The sequence below is a fragment of the Epinephelus moara genome, chromosome 24 (genome assembly GCF_006386435.1).
Source record: "Epinephelus moara isolate mb chromosome 24, YSFRI_EMoa_1.0, whole genome shotgun sequence".
NCBI lineage: Eukaryota > Metazoa > Chordata > Actinopteri > Perciformes > Serranidae > Epinephelus > Epinephelus moara.
Window position 1 is genome coordinate 44,990,313 of NC_065529.1, and position 12,367 is coordinate 45,002,679.

The following is a 12,367-nucleotide window of genomic DNA, read 5'->3' on the forward strand; positions in this document are numbered from 1 at the left end:
ATATGAAGCGTCCGTCGTGCAAAATAATATCAATGGGGGCTGTGGGCAGGACATTGTTACACAGCTGTGCCTGTGACTTCAGGCAGAGAGACCGCTGCATCAGAGCAGAAGAGCACGTTTTAAAATACATTTATTTTATCAATTAGTTATTAACTTTTACTATTTTTAGCAACTTGCCCGATCGGGCAAGTGAGTTGTTAGTTTACATGCCCGACCGTGTGTTTTACTTGCCCCGGGCAATCGGGCAATCCTTATTGTTGAGCCCTGCTAATGTAGCTACTGCTTTGGGGTCAATTCTTAATGTAAACAGTATTTTTAATAGTAATGCACCAGGTCAGAGGGTTCCTTGTTAAATATACTTCGTTAGTTCTCAGAAAATATCTTAATATCCAAGCAAATTTTGTATCATAATTGAAATATATTTGACTGAATCGATATTGAACTGAATTGAATCGAATCGAATCGTGAATCGTGAATCGGAACGAACTGAGTCCTTGAAAATCAAATCGAATCGATCTGGAAAATCTGAATCGATACCCAGCCCTACTAACAGACAGAAACTCCTTCCATTTTAGTAAAATGTAAAAGTTTTGTTTAGCATGTGTACATATTTACTCCTTTACTTTGATACTTCTAAAGGCATGTACACAGACACACACACACAGACACACAGACACACACACAGACACACACACACACGCAATATCTAAAGATAGATACGCACACCCCTGAATCCTTGAATGATTACCCACCGAAGCACACATATATATATAAAGTCATAGCTTTTCTAAATCAACATTGTTGGTGATGTGGACTGAATGCAGTGAGGTGAGTACAGTGCAGTCATGTGGCTTCATATATGTGACAGTAGAAATGAATGGGTTAGGGCTAGAATTGTAACGACAACATTAAACTGCTTAATAATTCATTCATGTTGCTTTGAACTGTTCTGTACCCACTGACACATAAACCGTATTTACCCAAATTGGTCCTGGTTGGTTGTGTATTGTCAGTCTCTACAGAATGAAGTGATAAAATCATCTGAGTGTGTTTTACTGGAGTTTTTTTCTGTTGCAGGACATTTTGTACTTTAAATTCTCTCACCCAGGTTCCCAGAATACAAATCTGTGTGCTGGATGAAACAACCAGAAGGTAATAGTTTGGTTAAAAACTCAAACATCAACAATTTGACAAAACATGACACTTAATTCTACAAAAATAAAAAATATTGATAGCAAAACAGTTTATGCATCTGCTGTTTGAATGACCTTGAATGCCACAACTATGATCCAATTTAAAAGAGCAATCATTTAATTGAAGGATTCACTTCTTATCAAAGGTAGATGTGTATGCTATACTTTTAATTCTTGATCAGATTATTTTTTATGACAGTTTGAGAGTCACACAGACAAGTTATGTTCTTTTGATCCTACATGTTAACAGCTAAAATTTTCATACATGCACTTTAATTACAAAAAACAAAACTTTGATATTTATCTTTCAAATTGACACCCTGACCCTAAGGTGAGTGCTTCTGTTTCTCACTGTTGGAAAGAAATGAATACATTGAGGGTATTTTTACATTTGAATTGCAGTATCAATGATTAATAAAGTTTTAAATATATACAATAAAATTATATTAAATTAAATAAATATGTATATATATATGTAGATGAGTGACAGTAACTGTGGAAATTGTCATGATCCAGGTTAAATTGTGTTAACCTGAGATTCACAGCCATCCATCATATTGTAATGAGTAGTGATGCACTAATGGGATATAATAATGATTTCTACAAGCATGTAACAAAACCGTTTTTCCTCAGTTTAACAAACCTTTTGTTTTTACTATGTATTTTACTATGTCATTTATATTAAAAAAAACCATAATAAATGTCTAACTTTTAACAATAAGTGTAAATGATAATGTTTTTTCCCAGGATCCTATGGTCTTAAATTTGAGGGGACTGTCTCACATGTGGGTCAATAATGTGATTCCTCGCACTCTATAATTATGCTTTTTCCTTTGTTGGATCTTCAGGTTTCAGGAGATGAATGTGTCATCTGCCAATGTGACTGTGGTTATCGCATATCGGGACTCCTTCACTAAGGCAGTGACCAAGAATGTGATTGTTGTGGTTCTCAGCATCTCCATCAACTATATCAATGCAGGCCTCATTCACACTTTTCGTAAACACCAGGTATGACTTTCCTTTAATTACACGTAAACACAAATATCAAATGCACTACAGAAATATGCTTTTTCTCCCCTGTTCCCAATCCGATCCGATTCTTATATTTGCAAACAGGAGCTGCAAGAGATATACACTGCTGATTCAAGTCTTTTCCAGGCTACATAATCCAAATACTGGAGGTCCTGATTCATGACAGGGCTTCAACAGTTCATACAATGATACAATACATGAGTCACTGTTCAGTGCCAGTAGCCACATGTTCAACCACTGTTCAACCCTTATTTATGCTCTAAAGGTATCCACATATAAATGAGTTAAGGAGACTGTAAAAACTGTCACCAACATAAAGTTAATGTGATCACCAAGCTGATATTTGCTGTTTTGAAGTAGTGATTCAGGTGTTGGTATTTTTGTACTGCAGTTCCACATTTACTGTAGGACAAACCTTTACTTTTTTCATGTGCTTTTCTTCCCACCCTCTAGATCTTCTACATGAATCCACGCTACATCCTTTTTATTCACCTGGTAGTCAACGACATGATCCAAGTGATGCTGACTGTTATGCTGTTCATCATCAGCTACATCCTCTACAAAATAAATGTTTCCGTCTGTTGCACCTTCATCCTGATTGCTCTTTTCGCCACTGAAAACACCCCTCTGAACCTGGCCTGCATGGCAGTGGAGTGCTACATCGCCATCTGTCTCCCCCTTCGCCACGTGCAGCTCTGTACAGTCAAGAGAACCTTGATGCTGATTGGTTTAATCTGGGTGACAAGCATGTTGTCAGTCCTTCCTGATCTCTTCATCACTTTGGCCACAGAGCCACTGGACTTCTTTCATTCCAGAGTCTTCTGTCTCAGGGAAACTGCCTTTCGAAATCCCCAGATTATCAAGAAGAGAGATATTACCTATATTGTGTATCTGGTAATCGTTTGGTTTGTAATTTTTTACACTTACTTCAGAATTCTGTTCACTGCTAAAACAGCTAGCAAAGATGCTAAAAAGGCCAGAAACACAATCATCCTCCATGGGTTTCAGCTGCTGCTTTGTATGGCAACATACGTAGAACCCCCAGTAAAACAGGCTCTGCAGCAAGCGTTCCCTAAGAATTATCCAGACACCCTGTTCGCTTGTTATATTATTATACAGGTCCTGCCACGATCTATTAGTCCCATTATCTATGGCATACGAGACAAGACTTTCAGGAAGTATCTGAAAAGGTATGTGTTTTGTTCAATGAGCCCACAGAAAGAATCAGTTCAATAATTTCAAAAACTTTCAAAAGCATTAGGGGTCTGTACACATGGCGTATTTTTTGCACCCTTAAATCCATTGTTTTTATGTTGAGCACGCGCCAGGCGTGCTCAAAAGCCTGAACAATGCCGTTGCCGCGTCCAAGCACTCCGAAGNAAACTTTCAAAAGCATTAGGGGTCTGTACACATGGCGTATTTTTTGCACCCTTAAATCCATTGTTTTTTATGTTGAGCACGCGCCAGGCGTGCTCAAAAGCCTGAACAATGCCGTTGCAGCGTCCAAGCACTCCAAAGCACCTATTTTTCAGGGTGCGATCACTGCACTTTGAGATGAGAGTTCAACTTCTGTAACCCAGCAGCACGCACTGCATGTCATTTGACAAGGAACAACCAACCACAGCCGGCAGATATTGTTCCCTTCTTCTGTAAATAGCTAACTACAGATGACTATGAAGAAGGAGTAGATCATTTTAGTGCAGGGCTACCCAGAGCTTTACATCTGTCCCGCGGACTAAAAAAAGGCTATGATATAGTGCTGGATCTGGTTGCTGAGCAACCTTAGATGCAACCTGCCTCCATACTCTTGGAAGTTTGCACAGAGTAGGAACAAGAGTAGCATCCAGCTCCCAACCTTGTGTTTTCCAGACGGTTATAGACGTGCCATGTGTACAGGCCCTTACATGGAGTCAGATCCTAAAACCAATTATTTGTTTGACTTTACTCTGAGTTAGAATCTACAGTATGTTTGGTCATAATTTAGTCACTCTGACTGAATTTGTAAATTTTTGTTTTGGAAAATGAAATTATGAAGAAATTAACAGTTCTTTAACTAATGGTGTGTTAAAACAACAAGTTCTCATCCCAACTCGTCAACACCATGTGAAGCTTCCTGCATCATTTTTGGATATTCAAGGACAACGTGTCAATTTACACTTGTCACGTGTCTTTTCAAAATACACTTTCGTTTTCACAGATAATGTATAGTTTCTGCTTGTTACATGGATATAGTCTTTTTTTAAATAACTTATAACATATGTAAAACACTTCAAAGTTATTTTTACTTCCTTAACTTTAGGCAACGGAAGCATGTGGGTAGAATCATAGACTCCATTTTTGAAGTATTAACACACTGAAAAAATACTTACAGTTGATTATTTTTTCAAATTTCCTGTTACAATTCAGTCACATAATCTTGTCCCCTACATGTTGAATATTAAACATGTCAAAGTTGTGTTTGTTTACTGAAGCTGACACTTTTACATTTAGTTTCCCACATTTATGATGGGGCCACTGTAGATTTGCAATTTTTTATAAAACACAACAAATACTCTTGTTTGCATGAACACCTCAACATGTTAACACACACACAGGGAGTCCAGGGACATTTGCCACCACACCTCATATAAAGTTTGTGATTTCCTGGAGTCATATTGTTGGTGTCCTGGTCTCTAAGCATTAACTGAGGTAAGCACTACCTGCTGTGAACTACTTGACAGCTTTGAACTGTGTTCTGACTCCACTACACAGGCCTGTCTGTGGTGAATTTTTCTCCTGTGTTTTTTAGGATTGTTCAATGTGATGCTTTTCTACCTGCTGACATTTGATATTTTCACTTCTCTGATTCTCACAGTACAGTTTTAAATCAGTTCAATGGACGAAAAAGAAATTTGTTCCAAACTAAAACAAGGAGACATGACTTTATGGTTAATCCTTTAAAAAAGTATTGAAAACAAAATAAGTAATATATAGCTATTAGAATTTTAACTCAGCTTTAATGTGAGAATTTTATGAGTGTTTGGCAAGTGTACAGACTGTACAAAAACTATATGCAAAATCATTAAATAACAAAAACTCTTGTTCTTTTCATTATCAAACTTCAATTGTATGATTGTAAATGCATCTAATATTATTACAAAAGTTACATATTTGCTTTTAGCTTTTAATCAGACGATGAAATGAGGACATCTTTCTTGTGTCACTGTTGTAATTGCGGGGCTTCATGCTGAATTATCCATAAAAACACTGAACTCATAACACCAGCTCTGAATGTCCAACAGTGTCTTGTTCCCTCAGACAATTTGGGAAAATGTTTTGTTTAAACTATCTACCTTTGGCTGTAATGAAGCTCATAATTTTAGTGCTAACCAGATGTGAGCCTGACGTCTCAGCTTCTGATGTTAGATTATGAAACACAAATGGAGTATGATTAGTAAACTGTTTTCAGGGGCTTTAAAATCGAGACATGAACGGCATTATGGATTTATCACCCTTCCTGTCTTTATGTCTGTTTACTGTCAATGTTGTTGATGGAAATATAAAGACACACGACTGATAAAAAGTTATATATTAGCTGTTATAGTGATGTTTTTCTTTTTTTCCATAATCAATGGTCACTTTAAAAGAGATAAAACAGTATAAATCAGGAACCAAATATATTATTTACACTTGAAAGTGTTTTGGCCCAAAAAGAAGACGATAATTAAATGATTCAAACTTCAGTTTAGTCGATGTCCCCACTGTGTTGCATGACAGAGGAGAATACTATTGGAATTTGGATTTTGAATACGTTTTTCCAGTCCGAACAGTGTCAGTGACCCTTGATCATTACTGAACTACAGCCATGCAACAAGACTCTAAATGGTTAGTGTGTTTTTCTTCAGGCCTTCTGCAGTCTACTCAGTGGTTAGACTGAAGAGGTTTAAACTGTGGTTTTTCTGTCCATAGTTGTTCCACTGATATTCCAACAGTGCTAACCCCTCTGTTCCTACTGTGAAGTCTAAAGAAAAGCTTTGCTAAAGCAACACATTGCCTGGTAATTGTTACAGGCATTATTGTGCTCCTGACAGTGAAACAGGAACCTGTTGTTACACACACTCTACTTGTTACACACACAGGGGCATGGATGTGTTGTGAATGGCTAAAAAAATATATCATTAATAAAGAAAATATTAATATGATTCTAAACTGTGAAAATAGCAGAGATCAGAGCAGAGCTGCTGTCAAACTCCCCATTAAGAGAGACACTACACACATTTATGAACAAGGAGAATAGGAACTTAATTATTTTAAAAGCTGAAAGTTTTGTTCTGTTTCTTCTGTCAAGTTTCAAACTACAGCTTTTAGTTTTGCTTCTATAATGTCCCACCATATTTGCTGCAGTGACATCACAGCTCTTACTGCATTACTCTCTGCAGAAAACTGCAAGCTTCTCCAATTGTTGAATCTGCAGTGTTAATATCATTCCATTACGCACCTGAATACAACCTCTCTGCCCCTTTGCTCCTTATTTGTGAACAGATTATGCACCGTTTAACGAGAAAAGTGGAGTTGAAATCCTTGAAATAAGGCCCACTGTCTATAATTGCTGTAAACATCTATTTATGTCTGAAGATTTTTTTTAATCTTTTCTTTTCAGTTTCAAAAGATGAACACATCATCTGCCAATGTGACTGTGGTTGTACAGTCTCGAGACTCCCTCACTAAAGCTGTGACCAAGAATGTGATTGTTGTGCTTCTCGGGATCTTCATCAACTACATCAATGGAGGCCTCATTCAAACCTTCTGCAAACACCAGGTCTGATATTCATCTGACATGTAGGAACTAATAATGAATTACTGAGGAAGATATCAGCCGCTATGTATATATAGAAATATGTATATGTGTGTATGTATATATATATATATATATATATATATATATATATTTATTTAGATACATATATATAGATAATAGATATAGATATAGATAGATAAAAGAAAAAGAAACATCATGCTCATATTCTTTACTGTGTGGGATTATTTTTGCTTTGTTTTGTCCTAACCAATCAGGAGCAGGTGACGTATCCATCACACCACTGTTCTAATTATAAAAACAAAGAACATTTCAAACACTGACTTATCACACAATACAAACACTTTCCCAATGGCAACAGGCCTGAACAGGCAATAAAACTGAAAAACATCTATTGCTCTTTAAGCCAAAATACAGTTTGCTTTGTCCTCATCCAGATCATAGGCATGTGTGGGTGATGCTGTCAAAGGTACGTTAACATGTTGGATGTTTTTCAATTCACAAATCCTACAACAGTAGAGCAACGCCAACACACCATCTTCATCTTTTACAAAACACCCTCTCTGTTGCTGTTTTATCTGACCTGGAAGCCGTGGGTCTTTCTGCTCGGGAGTTTCATTTGCAGTCCCTAAAGTGTGACTGACTCACACGCCAATCAGCTCATTGAGCTTTATTTTGTAAACTGTGCATGGCCAAAAGCTTCCAGAAGGAATTTTTGCTTGTTAACTTTGGCTCCATATTATGTACATCAGTCTACATACTGGGTATTTTGTGTACTACTGCGTGCACCAAAATATGACCTTGGGTCATGGGGCCCGTTCACAGTGCCCAACACATTGCAGTGTGTGCCGGGTGGCAGGCAGGGGCGGAAACCCAGGCGTGCTGCCCCCTAGCATCCAAGACTGACTCCAGGGATGTGGAACATCATTTATCTGGCAGGGAAGGAAGCAAAGCTGGTTGGGCTCACCTCTACACACGGCACTGTGTGTAGCACTTTTGAAACTTTTCTGGGGTTGACCAGAGTGAGAGGCACCAAGTGGGCGTGGAAAAACTCACAAGCCCCCAACTTAACACTGATGTGTTGGGAGTTCTCCCCAGGAAACGAGAGGGTCGCCTTAATGTGACTGTGAGTTGCTGAGAATAGGTCTCAGACTGTTGTCTGTGCCTGTGCACCAAACAGCAATTTGGAGCACCTGACCCGTAGTTGGTATCGAACACCATCGGCCAAAAATCGATGATCCACCTTGTGGTTGTATCATCAGGTGGAGGTTTGGGACATAGAATCTGAGTGGTCCATGTTCAAAGTCTCCATTGTGGAGGTGGCTGCTAAATGTTGTGGTCAGGTCGTTGGTGCTTGTCCTGGTGGCAACTAAAGAACCCGCTTGTGGACACAAGTGGTGAAGAAGGGCGTCAGGCTGAAGAAGGAAGCCTTTTGGGCTTAACTGGCCCAGGGGTCTCCTGAAGCAGCAGACAGATACTGGTTGGCCAGAAGGTCTGCAGCTGAGGTGTTTGCTACAGCAAAAACTTGGGTGGGGAGGCTATGGAGAAGGATTTTCTATGGGCTTTGAGGAAGTTCTGGCAAACCATTAAATGCCTCAGGAAAGGGAAGTAGGGCCAAGGAACTCCTGAACCCAACCATCCCATCCTCTGTGGAGGAGGCAATGTCTGAAGACTCGGGGGAATTCTGGTCCATATCCCTGGCAGAGGTCGCTGAGGTAGTTGAAAACATCCTTGGTGTCAAGGCTCCAGGTGTGGATAATATTCGCCCTGAGATGCTGAAGGCTCTGGATATGATTGGCTGTCTTGGCTGACACACTTTTTCAGTGTTGCCTGAAGGTCAGGTACAGTGCCTGTGGAGTGGCAGGCCGGGGTAGTGGTCCCCATTTTTAAAAAAGGGGGGCCGGAGGGTGTGCAACAATTATCAGGGTAACACACTGCTCAGCCTCCCTGGGAAAGTCTACTCCAGGGTGCTGAAAAGGAGGCTCTGACCGATTGTCAAACCTCACATTCTGAAGGAGCAATGTGGATTCAGTCCTGGCCGTGAAACAGTGAACCAGGTTGCTGGAAGGGTAATGGGAGTTTGCCCGTCCACTCTACATGTGATCTGTGGACGTGGAAAAGGCTTATGACAGTGTCCCCCTGGGAGTCCTGTAGGGGGTACTGCATGTTTACAGGGTACCGGGGTTGTGTCACAAGTAGGGTTGGGTATCGTTAAGATTTTTCGGGTTCGGTTCTGCCTATCGATTCCAGTTCTTATTGGTTCCACAAAACATGAAAAAATTAGGGCAAATGTTTGCATAACAAACAAAAAAAACATTTATTTTTATGTAAAGAACATCTCAGTAGTAATTTGCATAATATTCAAACTGCATTCCAAATTCCATCAGATGTAAGGACGGGGAGTCGATGATGGCGGACAATTTAGTCTCGAAGAAATCAAAGAATGCGCCAATATTGCAACACTTTGGCTTTGAGCCACACGAAGGAGGCAACCCTTGTTTGCACTGATTGAGTAAGCTAAACCTGCAAATTTATTTGTAAGGAATAAAAGAAACAACGTGTTACATTGGACAGGTTGTCCCTGTAGGGTGGGGTGTATTTAGGATTTAGGACCTCCAGCATTTCTCTGCAATTAAATATTAAATCAGTTAGCCTACCCAATCACCATTTAAAAATACCCTAATTATTCTTTAAAAGTTTATTTTAAAAAGTCCTACATTAAATCATTTTCAAACACTGCAGGGCATAGGCCTACCTAAATTCGGGACCGAAATAGGAAAAGAAACTTTGGGTACCCAAAACCGTCACGTTCTCGTCTCGACGTTCAGTTCCCAACGCTAGTTACAAGCCACCTGGTCCCTGTACAACCAACGTAAGAGCTGTATCTGCATATGAGATGGATAGGCAGCTTGGTGCCGCATCAACAGTGATGAAGTATTTCTAGGAGGAGGGAGATCTGAAGTTCCTTGCTCAGCCTGCTGCCTCCTTGACCCAGCCCTGGATAAACAGATGAAAGTGGATGCAGCAGCTGAGCTGGGGGACTGATGTACCAGACAAGCAGAACCATTAATATGTTGTTATGATGAAATCACAATGTTATTGTGTTTGATATGCACAATTTAACATAAGCATGGTGTCCCTGTTTCAAACTTAAAGCTCTAACCTCACACTAGGTTTTCTAAAATAATTTTCTCCCTCATTTGTGCTTTTCTTCCCACCTTCCAGATATTCTACATAAATCCACGCTACATCCTTTTCATCCACCTGGTGGTCAACGACACGATCCAAGTGACGGTGACCATCATCCTGTTTGTCATCAGCTACGTTCTCCACAAAATAAATGTCTCCATCTGCTGCATCTTCATCCTGTTTGCACTTTTAACCACTGAAAACAGCCCTCTGAACCTGGCCTGCATGGCAGTGGAGTGCTACATCGCCATCTGTCTCCCCCTTCGCCACCCGCATATCTGTACAGTCAAGAGGACACTGATGCTGATCGGTTTAATCTGGGTGACGAACATGTTGTCTGCTCTTCCTGATCTCTTCTTCACTTTGGCCACAGAACCACAGGACTTCTTTCACTCCAGAGTCTTCTGTGTTCCACAAACTGTCTTCCCAAACCCCCTCATCATCAAGAAGAGAGATATCTTATACTCAATTTTTCTAGTTGTAGTTTGGGTCACTATCTTTTACACTTACTTCAGAATTCTGTTCACTGCACAAACAGCTAGCAAAGATGCTACAAAGGCCAGAAACACAATCATCCTCCATGGATTTCAGCTGCTGCTTTGTATGGTAACATATGTAGAACCCCCGTTCAAACAGGCTCTGCTGCAAGCGTTCCCTAAGAATTATTCAGACTCTCTGTTCGCTTGTTACATTATTGTACAGGTCCTGCCGCGATCTATTAGTCCCATCATCTATGGCATACGAGACAAGACTTTCAGGAGATATCTGAAAAGGTATGTGTTGTGGAAAATAACCCCACAGAAAGAATCAGCTCCTGGAGTATAATTTAAGAAATGCTGAAAAACTTTACTTGGAGTCAGATCCTAAAACTGATGAGTTCTTTGACTTTACTCTGTCCAAATTAAAAACTACAATTTCTAAGACTTGTAATTTTTTGTGTACGGAATAAAAACATGGCAAAACAGTTCATTAACTAATGTTTAGGGTTGGGCCGGTGTACAAACGGTCAAAGCCAAACCCCGTACCAGACAGGTATACTGAATTTATCAGGGGACTCACTAAAATCTCCTCAGCAGAACATTTTGACATAAAACTTGTGTCTGATGATTGCAAAGCTTCAAGTTACAACAGTTCTCTCTGTCCAAACTGAATCCCTTCCATATGCATTTCTGTTATGTCATGTAAACAAACCATGTAGCTATCAGCTGTGCGTCAGACTGAAGCTGTAACCTGTAACCACTTATAAAATGGGTGAGTAGCCTGCTTGATATCTTCCTATGTTTATAATATTACTGTAAAAACAGAAAGCACACATTTTATGCCATTATATTTACTGAAAATGACATACAGAATAGCAAACAGCAAGTAGCCTAGCTTGTTATTAGCGATGGTCACTTACCCACCAGAAACTTTCAGCTCTCTGGGGATCCTTTCAGCCAGTTTTCACCTTTATTGTAGTGAAATAAGGAGGTGTCATTTGAATAACTCTTCATTTCAATTTCATTAATCAGCAGTTCCACTAAAATGTTTATTGCAATGTGTAATCGCAGTTTAAATAGTAACCATCAGTCCCAATCACTCTTGATGTGATTCGGCTATGGTGATATTTCTGAGTGAGCAGGATAGTGGAGTTTTAGTTTTCTTGAGTGATTAACTCTGCTAACTCTCCTCTCATTATTCCAAAAATACAGATGAACTTTCATTAAAAAAATAAATTTAAAAAAAACACAGTATGCCACTCAACCTCTCCCACCTCTTTAAAAGGCGCCTTGATCTCCTTCATGTTGCAGACAAAATCCTGGGCTCGGCAGTAAACTGCACACAGCTGATCAGACACCGGTCTGTTAAAAACACAATATCATATTCATCAAGTTGTCATTATTGCTTACTACTAATGCAATGTGAGATTTCACACCGTGACAGCATCAGCACCGGTTGCCAATGTAGGCAACGTAATTTTTCTTAAACATGCCATGATTTAAAATGTAAGTTTATTTACTTTATTAATCCCCCTGAGGGGAAATTCAATGCTTTCACTCTTGCTTGTCAATTACACACAGGTCCGAAAGATACACACATGCACAAACAGGACCTATACATGCACAAAGTGGAGAGATGTCAGAGTGAGGGGGCTGCCCTTGGTCAGGCGCCCCGAGCA

The 12,367-nt window shown here is 39.6% G+C and overlaps 2 protein-coding genes across 2 annotated transcripts; both read left to right on the forward strand.

The window, feature by feature from the left end:
* Window positions 1–2,051: 2,051 nt before the first annotated feature.
* On the forward strand, window positions 2,052–3,461 carry LOC126385930 (odorant receptor 131-2-like). Its single transcript, XM_050037975.1, has 2 exons — window positions 2,052–2,201; window positions 2,679–3,461. The coding sequence occupies exons 1-2, from the start codon at window positions 2,052–2,054 to the stop codon at window positions 3,459–3,461; spliced, it is 933 nt and encodes a 310-aa protein (XP_049893932.1).
* Window positions 3,462–6,873: 3,412 nt separating this feature from the next.
* On the forward strand, window positions 6,874–11,034 carry LOC126385932 (odorant receptor 131-2-like). The gene is made up of 2 exons (XM_050037976.1): window positions 6,874–7,023; window positions 10,246–11,034. The coding sequence occupies exons 1-2, from the start codon at window positions 6,874–6,876 to the stop codon at window positions 11,032–11,034; spliced, it is 939 nt and encodes a 312-aa protein (XP_049893933.1).
* The last annotated feature ends 1,333 nt before the right edge of the window (window positions 11,035–12,367 follow it).